Source organism: Procambarus clarkii, chromosome 45, assembly GCF_040958095.1.
Source record: "Procambarus clarkii isolate CNS0578487 chromosome 45, FALCON_Pclarkii_2.0, whole genome shotgun sequence".
NCBI lineage: Eukaryota > Metazoa > Arthropoda > Malacostraca > Decapoda > Cambaridae > Procambarus > Procambarus clarkii.
Window position 1 is genome coordinate 9,492,181 of NC_091194.1, and position 14,519 is coordinate 9,506,699.

Here is a 14,519-nt window from a genome sequence, read left to right on the forward strand (position 1 = left end):
GTACTGTATCTAATTTTCCATCACATCAGTATATATATACGATGATCCACATGCTTAGAAAAAGTGCTGTTTAAACAGGAGGATGGGTTGAATTTACACACATGCATGCATATACAACTGTTATGAAGTTTTATGTTGCTGACAGCTCTTGGCAGTGACGTCGTCAGCCTAATAGTTACCCATTATTGTAGTGAGAGTATTGAGGTCCGAGAGTATTGCCTCAGTATATGATCTATTTTTAACAAATATAAAGTGATATGTTGAGAAGTAAGATAGACACAATAAAAACGGTTTGTAACACAGTGAAATGATTCACCTAACTGGTAGCCCACCTACAGTGGATTAAATAATTTCTGGAGATGGGAGCTTGACCCACCAGTCGCTAGAAGAGGAAGATAAAGAAAAAAAAATGTAATATAAAAGGACTTTGATGATTTTCTTCCACTGCAAAATCAGTAATAATGAAATTGATGGAAAGAATCGGGAAACTGGATTAGAAGGAGGAAAGCTATTAAAACAAAGCAATAAGCTTACAATCTGGAGGTGCAAAAAAAAAAAAAGGTGAAAAATGCAAGTGAAAAATGCAGCTGGAGAACTTAAGATATAGAAGGTAAACTGATACTGTATTCAAAGTTTACAGGCCAAGATATTTTTACCCATTACATTATTCAGGAAAACCAAGTGTAAACAAATAATTCATAGCAATTCATCAACAACTGAGAGATTGCTGGAATAACTGATACGAAAGTTGGAACAACAACTGATAAGAAAGCTGGAATAAAAAAACAAAAGTAGAAAAACCAGTGAAGTACTGTAGATGGTGAAAGTATTTAAACATGTGGAAGAATGCATGTTAAAAATGTACTGTATATTAGCTACACACAGGTAATAATAGAAGGCAGCAGCTGTATTCAGTAATTTAATTAAAATACACAAATCCATATAGTACTGTACAGTATTAAGTAGATAATGCTTAATTGAATAAAATGATTGAATTATAATTGAAGTAATAGAAACATGTTAGGCAACAAAGACAGAATTCCAGAGCATATAATTCCCATTAATGGGGACAGGAAGCTTATACCTAGGATTATTGAGATCACCCCTACGAATGTGCTGACCTTCCTCAGCATGCAACCCACAGCCTTTGAACAGCAGCATCAGATGAAAGGAGATGTACCCATTAGGTTGTCCTGCCTGGAAATTGAACCGGGTCTCTTGATTGTGTGGCAAGGACATAGTCCAATGTGCTACAGGACCCAGAGTGGAATAAGATTTCGTAGCACCAGAATTGCCTCTGCAGTGATCAAACAAAATATAAAATGTAGAAATTATTAGAAATGGTTAAGAAAACTTCTAATGTACTTTGATCAAACAAAGCAATTGTGTGTCAGATGAAATATCACCTTTGGGTTCTATAGACATGTCTCACTGTAAGAGTGAAAACAAGCTTCAACTCGAAAATAACTAACTCTGTACCCAATATATTACAAGTGTGACAATAAGGATTATTTAATTATTGACCAGTAGAGTATCACTAACCAGTGTAACAAATAAAATAATAGAAAAAGCAATCGGGCTAAAAATGGTAGACCATCTGAAAACAAGATGACTGTACACAAACCATTTGGTTTTATGTCAAAAGAATCTTGTTTGCCAAACCTCCTGAGATTTATTACGTCACCAGAATAACACGATAAATGAATGGATGGACAGATTATATATTTTCATTGAATTTAAAAAGCTTCGTGTCATTGTCATGTGTCCCATGCAGGGAACTGATTTAGAAATTAGAAACTGTCAAAGGTATTAGGGCCAATTATAATTACAGTACAGTATTATGGATGAGAGATTTCTTGATAGAAATTACTGGTATGATATCCTAATGTCTACTGTGTAAGATTTAAATGTTATTAAATAATGTATGCCATTTACATATTAACAAATTAAGTTCTTATGTTAATTTATTGTACTGTATTTTTTTATTATTTTGTTCCAGGTACAACATACTTTTTCCAAGGAAAAGTTTTCTGGGAATTTGATGACTTCCGTATGAAAGTGAAACCGAAGTCTCCTGCCTTGTCTGCACCATTATGGCTTGGTTGTCCCAACGTTGAAAATCCGTACTATATGGAGCCCTCAATACGTGATACAGACTCGGTGGCTGCATCTTTGAGACCCACAATTACAACTTACCTTGTATCAGTATTACTGGTTTCTTGGGCTCTTCCCTGTTTAAGCACCACTCGACTATGAAGTGCTCAATAGCTATGAAATGTGATCAGAATTTACAGGCCCCCACAGAGTTCTCTACTGAATAATTATAATGTTTTGTTAGTGTGCTTTGGAGAGCACGGTAATGTCACTACATACACATCTTTGGTGAGGAGAATGTAGTCTAGCTCACCTTCTAAGTATTTGTGTCTTTCTGTGCTGCAGATTCTACAGAATCTTTTGAGGATGCCTCTTCTTATTGACATCAAACTTATTATACATTTTTAGCCAGGAAACAACCTTCCCAGTTTTAATTGGGACATATAACCTTCCTTATGGCCACTTTTGTAAAAGTTTGTATATGGGTCTCTAAGCAATGCCAGAACAGTGAATAAACATATTTACCATATTTTCTACAGCAGTAGGTGTACCTACTTTTTATAGTAATAACCAATATGCTGGATAGTACAACTTTAGGAAATGCACTAAATGAATTGACTGATTGTGCAGTACTAGCCAATGCATTGGGCTTTGAGTACAGTATAGTACTTGCCAATGTCAACGTTAGCATCAGTTAAAGTTTCGGTCCTCGAAAGAATCCAGAGCCAGTTGTTTTCACTTTTGGTACTTAAAATTTGTGCATGTTTTCACTTGATTTCAAGACAATATTGTTAGAATGTTTGCTTTCTTTAACTTTAAACTTTGAATATTTATATATGTACAGTACTGTAATACAGTTCTTATTGAAATGGAACAGTGTAACTATCTAGTAGTCATTTTTTGTTAGAAGTTATTATTAGGTATCCCTGATAGGGAAAACAACTTATAGTCATCATTATAATGATGACTATATGATGATTACCATCATCATTTACTAAATGAGGGATGGCAAAGGGGGGCACTTTGTTCTAACATGCTGTCTCATTTTGTGGACTATATCTTTAAAATGAGACATATAATAGTGTCAATTTCTTTTAATTAAAATACATTCAAGAATGCCACAACAACATATTACCAGTACATTATTGAAGTTCACAAACACACAATGTGCAGCATAGTCTCCCAAGTATCATACAATGTGCAGGATAGTCTCCCTAGTAGGGAGCAGGCGTCTCCCTAGGGCACCTGGCAGCTGAGTGGACAACACTTCGGATTCGTAGTCCTGAGGTTTCGGGTTCGATCCCCCGGTAGAGGCGGAGACAAATGGGCAAAAATTTTCTTTCCCCCTGATGACCCTGTTACCTAGCAATAAATAGGTACCTGGGAGTTAGACAGCTGCTACGGGCTGCATCCTGGGGGTGTGTAACAAAAAGGAGGCCTGGTCGAGGACCGGGCCTCGGGGACGCTAAGCCCCAAAAACATCTCGAGATAACCCCAAGATACAGGAGCACCATACAACATGCAGGATAGTCTTCCTAGTATCATACAATGTGCAGGATAGTCTCCCTTGTACCATATGATATGCAAGATAATCACTCTAGCATGGTATGATTGACTAACATCATATATCACATGTTAATACTAGTACTTATAGCCCACAATAGTACATCTAGGTGAAATTTAGTTGCATAGTGAAAATGAAGCAAATGTATTATCCCTCCATTTATTAGACCTAATGAAAGTTATTACACTAAAATTTCTTGTTGATGAAAAGACAGTCATAACATCCATCAATTTTATTTCAATGTCGTATGTAATTACAGTACAGTACTGTATAAGTTTTAAGCAGGTTCTGAATTGAAACATATACTGTACAGTCAGCTCACAATCATTTGATCCTGGTTTGAATTTCCAGACAGTGAGAGATATTTTCCATATACAGTATGTACAAGATTTTTATTTTTATTTTTTTCCCCTTATGAAAACTATTCTGTCACAGTGAAGAGACCCCATACAGTACTTCGAATTTTATGGCTTGCTATTTATATTTGGATTACTAGCACTGTAATGTAGGGTTATTATTTTTTATTTAAATTATTATTATTGTGCGCATTAACTCTTGAGATTAACATTACAGTACTGTATCAAGAAAATAATTATCAGGAAAAGGTGCTACACCACATATCGTCATCAATATTATACAATTTCCCACTTTTGTGAAATAGGAAAGAACTGGCCAAGAGAAGACAGGAGAGGAGGGGGGTAGAAATAGCCTAAGCTACTCTATCCCTTGAGATGTATTTCTTGCTTATCTCAATAAACATACTTGAACTTGACAGGAGAGTAATACTGTATATAAGTAGTACATTACCCAATTTGACACTTTCGTGAGGTGGAGAAGAGTTTGAGCAGAGAAGAGAGTGTAATACGTGTAGGACAAGACAGCTAGACATAAACATCCTTTCCGCACCTCTTGCTACACAGAGTAACATCGCAAATGTGGATTATTAGTGTGGCAGTGTTTTGTACAAGCTGAGTAGAGAATCCTATTGAGGGAGGCTTGTGAGTTTTACACTACTAGTTTCAAGTAAAAATCCATTGAAATTAGTTCTAGTGATATTGTGATATTAATGATTTATGAAAACTTATTATATTGGACAATAACAATAAACGGTGATTGAATTTAAGTAGTTTCCTCAGCACTAAGTATTAAAATTAACATAGTAATCTAATGAAGCAATGTTTGTTTTCATGTTTTTGTCACATAGCTACTGTTTTCCTTCGAGTTTTGTGCATTTTGTTGGGTGGAGCACTCTTTTAGGCGCATGTGGTGTTTATATTTTGATGTAGCAAGCATAACTAATATTTCTTTTATAATGTTCTTCAGAGTGCATTACATGCAATGATCATGGAAATTGGTGTCTCATAGGTTTTTCATCTCCAATTTCCAACTTAGTTTCATTGTCATATGTACCCTGAAAATAATGGGAAAATCTTAATTTCATACACAATATACATACAGTACTACAGTACTTGGGAATTTGCTCGGAATTTACTCAGCACTCGACTGTGTTATCACTGTAGGTTTGCTTTATATGAATTTGTAATTGCTAAGTAACACGTAAGCCTTGTGTTTTATAAGAGGCTGATAAAAGTACAGTACATTCTATTAACTGTGTTACATCTGAAACATACACTCTATCAACCACACCAGCATTGTGCGTGTCAACATAACGATATAGATACTAGAAATTAGTTTGATAATTTAATAGTGTATCAAATGCCTTTTTTTATATTAATTTTATGTTCAGTACATCACTTTCTCTTTGTACAGTACATGTCTCATTTTATTTGTGTTTTTATGTACAGTATTTACATGCATTTTTGCCAGAAGATTTTGAGGATCTGAGTTCTGTATTGTTGGCAATGCTGTACATGTTAATGGGTACCAATGAAGATTCTTAATGTTTTCATCTGCAAACTTCATACCTTTTTTGTTTTATCTTCATTGTGCCCTACATATCTCAATGGTTGGAGGCTGTTTACGGTTACCGTGTCACTGCTGTATTGCTAGTCATGTTTACTTTATTTAGAATTGTCTCTCATTCATTATTTATTATTAAGTTGATGCTCAGCCATTTTCTCTGTAATTGGGACATTGCCCATAACTGTGGGACCAAGGTCAGCTTCATTGGTCATGGAACTGTATATTATTTTGGAATGTTTCTCTTCATTTTCTTTCGTTTTGTGAGACCTCTTATTGTGCTTGAAAAGAAAATTGATGTGAATGGGTAGGTTTATAGGTTTTTATCCCAAATAGATGTAAAAATCAATCTTTTTTATAAATATATTTAACTGCTGTTTAAATGTACAGGGTGATATGATAGGAGGTGTCCCTGTGTTCATACAGTACTTATAGACATGAATTATTCTATGAGTACTTCCTCTTCATATGTTTACAAGGCTGTTCCATTATTCGTCTTATTATGTCAGAGCAATCATTTTACATCTTGTCATAATGACTACTTCCTTGGGAAAATATGCTGATTTTTTTTTCCAACTTGAACTGGAGTAGTTATTGAGCTAAGTGCGTCTGCTCTTACTTCAGGTATTTGATGAGTAAATATCAAATACGGTACCTGTCAAATACCTGAGAATATCTTGGGTGATGTATTGATACAATGTTTTGTTAGAGCACAATATTGTAGATATCTGATTGAAATGTGTGTGTTAAAGCATACATTATGTAACTGTAATGAGCATGTCAAGGCATACATTATAGCACAGTTTGTGATTTGCTTTTGGGTTCCCATTGTTGGAGACAGAAGGCTTTTACTTAGGCTTATCGAGGCCTGCAATTGGGCAACTACTGTTCTGATCTTCCTAAAGATACACCCCCCATGAAAATTGCCTAACTCCTGGGACCTATTTACTGCTAAGTACAGTACAAGGAATCTTACCCAAACATCTCTATCCACAGGAATCAAACTTGGATGTGTATGCTAACACTTGCATTTTATGACTGAATGTGAATTATTACTAACATTTTCCCATGAAAGTGCCAAGATTATTTCTTGACCCCACAGTGATTGTAGCTCACTAGATGGTTCAGCCCGTATTTTTGTATCCCACAAGATCCACTATATGTTGTATTTATTCTTCTTTATTAGCACTCATTTTAACTAAAAGTGTCTTTAGTATTGCCGTGGCTGTGCATGATCTTCTCGTCCTTCCTCATTATATACCCGGTACTCTTGTTCCTGTGTAGTCATGCTCAGATGCCTGCTGTTGCATACTCAAATATTTAAGGTGAAACTTAGTTGGGAGCAATTTGCTAATTAAATAAATAGCCAGAATCCAAAACTGCATGAAAAGTTTGTAGCAAGGTTTAATGATTTTTTCCTGTTTGTTTTTACTTGGTCCAACAGTAATCTCTGCATTGTTGATGAGAGACCCATACAAAATTTAATCTTTTCACTATTAATTAAATAATTGTCAATATTTTACTATTTTAGATTTATTCATTGTTTATGCTATGGAAGGATAAGTTTTCATCCTATTACCCGGTAAATTGTTTCTGTACAGTATGAGTGATTGTATATTATACTTTCCAGCTTCTGCAGGGGGCTCACAAAGGAGAATAGCTACGTTATCGTTGGAACGGCTCATTTCTTATTCCAGTACAAAACGGTAACTCATTTTAATGAGAAAATATTGAGGCAATGGAATGGGATAGAACTTGCATTCCTGGTCTCCTCAGATACCCCACTGAATTGGGATGAGCTTAAAAGTATCTCAACCAGACTTACTTGGAGTTTGAAGAGAACCAGATGGTACTACAATCCAGGTTTTGTGAAATATCCGCTCACACTCTGGTGTAGGTAGTGACACCCACTCACGCCCAGGTGTGTGTAGTGATACCCGCCCACTCTCAGGTGTAGGTAGTGACACCCACCCCATGCCCAGGTGTGTGTAGTGATACCCGCCCACTCTCAGGTGTAGGTAGTGACACCCACCCCACGCCCAGGTGTGTGTAGTGATACCCGCCCACTCTCAGGTGTAGGTAGTGACACCCACCCCACGCCCAGGTGTGTGTAGTGATACCTGCCCACTCTCAGGTGTAGGTAGTGATACCCAGCCACACTCGGGTGCAGGGAGTGATACCCGTCCACACTAAGGTTTAGGTAATGATATTCCCAACCTTTTGTCCTCATCAATGCACAATGATATCATGATATTTTAAGCTCATCATGGTTCAGTGGGTAGTGTGTGTCTGGGATAGTCGAGGAAGTCGCATTGCCCTAATATTATCTCGTAGATACATCTTGTTATTGTGATTTCATTTGTGTATTTAAATGAAGTCTATATTTTAAGCATTTTTGGGCTATATTATTGCTAGTAAAGTGTTTATGTAAATAAGGCTAAAACATAATCTTAACTACACCTAAAAAATTTGTTGTATAAACTGATAGCATTGCAATTTGAAATCACAGTGTGGTACAGTCTTAGAATGTCTTCCTGTGGCATGCGGTGAGCTCCTAGATATAGTAGTGTATTATTGAATTATGCCAGAGAGAGAGATTAGAATGTTCTTGTTTTATTAATTGCAAATCTAGATTTTGGATTTTAACACTCCTAAATCTGCTGCTGTTATTTTTCTCATGATTAGCGGATTATAGAAAAGAATAAATGGTTATGAAGATTATGGTAAACAGCATAGTCCGTCCAATGCTAACTTGCCAAAATGAAATATTAGTACAGTATGATGATAGATTAGCTCAGTGTGCTAGTATTTTTGCAGATGAAAATAAATATTTGATCATTCTGTATGTTACCAGCAAATGAAAAAGATATAATTATTGGTGAACTGTATTGAAGTAGAAGGGGTGAGAAACCTATGTAAGATGTGTAGTCACAGTGTGTGTGTGTGTGTGTGTGTGTGTGTGTGTGTGTGTGTGTGTGTGTGTGTGTGTGTGTGTGTGAGTGTGAGTGTGAGAGTGTGTGTATATGTGTGTTAAACAAGACATAACATCAGGTGGCACATTACAAGATTTACCATCGGGTGACATGTTAAAGGATGTACCCTCAGAGGGATGTGTTATGCCACGCCATGCCTTGTTGTATTACAAGATATCCCTTTAGGTGGCACATTACAAGATATCCATTTGGTTGGCACATTACAAGATGTGCTCTCAGGTGGCATGTTACAAAATGTGCACTCAGGTGCTGGGTTACAAGATGTACCCTCTGGTGATATCTTGCAAGGCATGCCTTTAGTGGCATGTTACAGAATATATCCTCGGGTGGCTTGCCTAATTAGAAAAAATAGTATATGTTAGGATGACACAGGAAGTGATTTATATAATGATTTATAGGAAAATAAACCGAATACTGCAATCATGATGAAGAAACAGCACTGAATAACTAATTTGTTTTGGTACTTTTTATGAGGCCTAAAAATTATTATAATGATGGGTGAATGTGACTTCTTTTACGATGAAGATAGTTGTCAGTTGTTTTCAATATACAGGTACATCATTATAACACAGTTGTACAGTATTTATAAAATCCAGTTTCTCTTTATATTTTTTATTTATTTGTATATACAGTACAAGAGTTCTCACATTCTTCTAAAGCCACTAGCACGCATAGCATTTCGGGCAAGTCCTTAATCTTAATTTTCCCTGGAATATGACCCCGTCAAATTGTTAAACAACCAGGAACCCATTCACTGCTGGGTGAACAAAAGCGTACAGTTAAGGATTGGTGCCTAATCAATACTCCCGGGCCAGGATGTGAACTTCAAATTGTTCACGAAGTGCAGGGCAATTGTCTTACCACTGCACCACAGGGACTGTAATTATATTTTCCATTTCATAGGGCAGTGAAATATATTTTATTTATTGGGTAATACAACCATGCCCCACAGCCATGTACTCGAACATTACATAGCTGAAGGTAATTTTTATACTGTATTCTATTCAATTGCCTAATTTATGAAATAGATATGATAAATAACATCACTTCTTAAGAAAAAATCTTAAATGAGATAATAGTACAGTACTGTATTTTATATATAGTAATATAATAACTTGAGGCTCATGAAGTTGTCTTTTCTATATTCTGCAAATGACTTTCGGTATAATTTACAAATGGGATATTTTTATTCTTTTAGAATTACAGTACAGTGCTACTTTAAAATATTACAAAAATTACCCTGTGTGATGTTGAACATATACAGAAAAAATACTTAATTCACAAGACACTTGCAAATCTGACATGATCTTACAGTATTAATCACTGCTGTACTGCCCATCATGTATAGATAAACACAAACACAGTCAACAAACTTTATACGATGAATCATCTGTAGGTTACGAAATACTGAACCTTGTTGACATCATTTTCAAGACACGTTGTGCCATTTAATCCAGTATTTGTTAGTTTTTGCAAAGCAACAAAGCAAAATGTAAAAAACTTGTAGTTTACCTGAGGACCGCCATCTATCTAGTGGCCATGATATGGACAGGAAGCTGGCAGCTTGTCAAAGGTCCCTCCCATTTTTCCTGATTTTACCTGAGAATTGTTTTCCAACTGGATATTGAAGTTCTTACGTAAATTATCACTAGCTGTTCTTAAGGTTATATAATGAGTATCTATGGTGAGAGTAGTGTTCTAGTTTGTGATATTATTATTCATATTTATTGTGGCTGTCATTCATAATATTGTGTACCAACACAAGGATGCCAGAGGAAACTGATTATCAGCTCAGTAATGGTTTAGAGTGATTATTCCAGGAGTAGGTTGGCTGCAGGCTCAACAACTTCTGCTTGGCTTTCAGCATTTAGTAAAGAGGTTTGCTTCAAGAAGCTGTGTAGCTGTACATATATGTGATGGAATGAAAAGTGGTTTGGAATTGCAAATTAATTTTTATTTCATTATAAGAAACATGAAGCTACGTGTATGCTTATTATCAGACCGTTTTTCGACTATAAAATTACCGGATTAACCTTCATCGGAATATAGAAATTTATGTACTAACTGAAAAACTATATTGTGACTTTTAAAGCGACATTCAAATTTTGAAGCATATTAGATGTTGAATGTCAACAAGAGAAAGTTTTGTAAAGATATAAAAGATATATATTTATCTTTAAAACTTTTAAGGCTATGCCTGAAACATTGATATAAAACACACATTAACATACATAAAACATATATACAGAGTAAGAAATTGCACTGAAACAAGGTGTATGTAATTCCAAGCTGCAGAAGGATGCATCATATTAGTTATTTATACATAGAGTGTAACTGCAAATGAATATGGCAAGAATGAGAAATGAATGAGATTAATAGCTGGAAAATATTTCCAGAAAAGGTCTAGGAATAGAGAACTGCTTAAAGTTACGTCGGGAATGCATTAAGAATATTTTATGTTAGCCAGTAGCGGAGCAGGTAATGTGAGGTCAAGAGCTTCGACGCTTTAAGCCTTTAAGCATTTCTGAAGTTATGGGTTTTAAGAAAAAAAAAAAAGAGTAATGCTATTATCTGTTCCAAGAAAGCACTACCCTTTAATAGTTTGTAATGTGTTGCAATGAAATGACAATGGGTCTGATGGATCTTACTTGACAATACTTACTAAACAATATATAATAAGTATCAGTTGAATTTTCAGAAACCAAGATGCCAGAATAAATGTCCCACTTCTTTCTTTAGAATTATTTATTTGATATAACAATCACAGCCAGAAAAATGTAAATTTAAACTTTAACATGAGAGTAGTTAAAATTCAAACTGAAACCAAGTATTGTATAAGTTTTGTGTTAATCATTCTGTTTTCCTGGCAAGAAAATTGTGAATCTTATTATGATAAGACTCATAGTGAAAATAATCCATACATGAACTTGTACTGCCTATTTATATCAAGTATGAAGTAATCCTACCATCTTGACTTATAACTGCTTTTTAGCCAACAAATTGCTTAATTAAATGACAATGATGGTGTGTACAGTACAGGACTACTCTCCATAGCCACAGGTCATCTTAAATTTGATATAAGTAAACTCGTTAAAATCTTTGTAGATATAATTCTGGTATTTGTGATACTTGATGTTACTTAGCAAACATTAGAATGGTTTTCAGAAATGGTATTTTAATACTGAAATTTAGTTGCATGCCCCATATGCAAGCAAATGAAGACGTTTAGCCTGTATTCAAGTACAGTATAAGAGAACCAATCATATGCATTATATTGTGGGTTCTGTTATAACTTTGGAATTTTTCCCTCAAATGATAAATGTAACAATGGAAGATATTTCCTCATTTTAGGAGTAAACAAAGTATTTTTGGTTTTATTCATAGATTATCATTAATTTTAAATTCATGAGTGTTAAATGCCAAAATTTTCTTGTCCTTGCTAGATATTGTGCTTTGAACTTTGATTGTCAGAGTAAAGTCTGCATTTTTGTAATGTGAATTAGCTTGAAAAAATATAAAATACCTGTAGTCAGTGTTAACCTAGTACTAATCACATTGTGAAACACAGTCACTTAACTGAATTGTTAGACACAACAATCACTGCCTTTATTTTAGTTGAAGCATTGTATAGTCTGTGATGGAACATTTATCACTGTCACTCACGCAGGTTAATCCATGGATGTGACAAGGTGCACCCAGAGCTTTGCATTTGTGTCGTGATGAGGATGTATCATACTCCTTGTGTGTTTTTATGATGCTTGAGTGTTTACTTCCTATGCAATATGAAGGATTATTATTGCGTGGTTTATACTTGAAATATGAAAGAGTACAGGTTCTCTAGGTATTTCTAACTGGTAACGTAACAGTTGTATGCTAAATCAGTACCTTTTATCCTCATTGTTTTTATGCTTGGTATAGTGTGGCATGAACAAACATACTGCGTACTGTGAGTTACGCCAATATACATCTGACGAGGGTCAGTATACATACCCTTGTTTTATCTTTATCCATACCTCCATCATCTATCAATTGTGGAACTCATAATATAATATTTATTCATGTATATTTATTTAAATAAGCCTTTAAGCTTGACAAAGTCTGCACGTGATTAACCCACATGCATGAGTGTTATGATTTTTAGTCAAGTTATCACATGCTGCGTAACGTGTCTGCATGTCCATACACATGGAGCATATAGGATACCAGAAATCTAAAGCATTCTGGTTTGTGTGTGTGTGTGTGTGTGTGTGTGTGTGTGTGTGTGTGTGTGTGTGTATGTATAAATAAAGTATAATAAAGATCTCAAACTAGCCAGTGGGCACCATTGATTGAAAGCAATCGATATTACATTATAAACAGTACAGTATATAACATTGATCGATTTCAAGCAATGGTGCCCAATGGATATTTAACCTAAATCATTGTGACTGCATAGTCCACTCATCAAATTCTGCTGTATCGAGCCATAAAGGTAATGAATCTCAACTCTTCAAAAAAAAAAATTAAGATATCAACTGCAGCTTGTTATAAATCTCTTCATTATACAAGCTAGGCTCGAGTAATGAGGGAGGTTGTGTTCTCTTCAAATAGAAAAAGAGTAGTCTGAAATGTTTGCAAATGGAGCAAATATGAAACTCAAGTTGAGTATGTGGTATTTGTTAAATTATATTTTTATTGTTCAACAAATGTTCAATATACTTTTGTTCAATAGATGTTTATTGTATCTTACTGTTCAACAGATGTTCATTATATCTCATTGTTTAATGGATGTTCATTATCATTTTGTTCAATAGCTGTAAATTATATCTTATTGTTTAACAGATGTTCATTATCATATTGTACTACAGGTGTTTATAAGTGGACAATAATGTCATTAATGCTGCAACTGATTTATTTTCCAATTAGCTTCAATATAATATTAAAATCAATATATCATATTAATCAATTATATTTAATTAAAGAGAGAGAGAAATGTATAATTGCTTAATATTCTAAGGTAGAAATTCCTTAATATGCATAGGGATAAGTTTTGTCATCTTTACATGGAGATCTGCGATAAGAGGTAATCGGTGATTTTAATCGAAGCATCCTTAGAGGCTAGAGGATAGTAATATTTATAACCAAGTGATATTGGTTATTTTTGCCGTTTTTAAGAATTGTGCATACGTTAAAAATGTAAGTTTTTTTTTATTTTGTACAGGGAAGCAAAATTGCAGTTTGTATATTTTGTGTTTTTTATTATTTAATTATACTTATGCATTTTTGCTGAGGTTATTCCATGATTGCTTATTTGATACTAGTGTATATAGTAAGTATATGTATAAATAAACAATTCATGTCCCAATTGGAGTTTCTCTTATTAAATTTTGTCTGACTTGACCTGTGCTGGTTGATTTCAAAAGCAAGATGTTGCTGATCCCTGGTTAGGATCTCATAGTCACAGTAGGAGACTTCAAGTTGTTCATGCTGGATTATACTACGTGCTAGGATAACTTGGGAGAATATTCAACTCTGTGGCAGGTGCAGATCATAAGAACATAAGAAGTCACCGGATATCTTGAATCTTCTGTGACATGCATAGTGTTAGTATACAGCAATACAGTACAGTATAGTATTAGCATAGCACTTTCTTTTGATAATTACTGGACTGTACTTTCTCTAACCGCCTTGTGTCGTGTGTACAGTCTGCTGCTGGGACACACAGTAACCTCATGACTCCATTAAGTTGACTCACATTCTCTTGAAAGGCAAAGAGTAAGGATGATATTACTGTTCTATACAAATTAATGAAAGGCTAACACAAAAGAAATATTAAAATGTTTAAAATATATCAGCACAATAGTATGCAAAACAGTAGATATAAATTGTGTGAGTTAAGATTTTGAAAAGGCTTGGGTTTGGTTTGGAAATAGGGAAAGTGATTTAAGGAGCATAATGTACTGTACTAC

General features: G+C 34.7%; 1 protein-coding gene across 1 annotated transcript in view; it reads left to right on the forward strand.

Annotated features, from left to right (window-relative positions):
- The window catches only part of LOC123770043 (matrix metalloproteinase-25), a 202,700-nt gene extending 188,785 nt beyond the window's left edge, over window positions 1-13,915 (forward strand). The window contains exon 12 of the mRNA XM_045761648.2: window positions 2,000-13,915. Within this exon, the coding sequence (XP_045617604.2) occupies window positions 2,000-2,256 (257 nt within the window). The 3' untranslated portion in view covers window positions 2,257-13,915. The remainder of the gene's footprint in view (window positions 1-1,999) is intronic.
- Window positions 13,916-14,519: the final 604 nt, after the last annotated feature.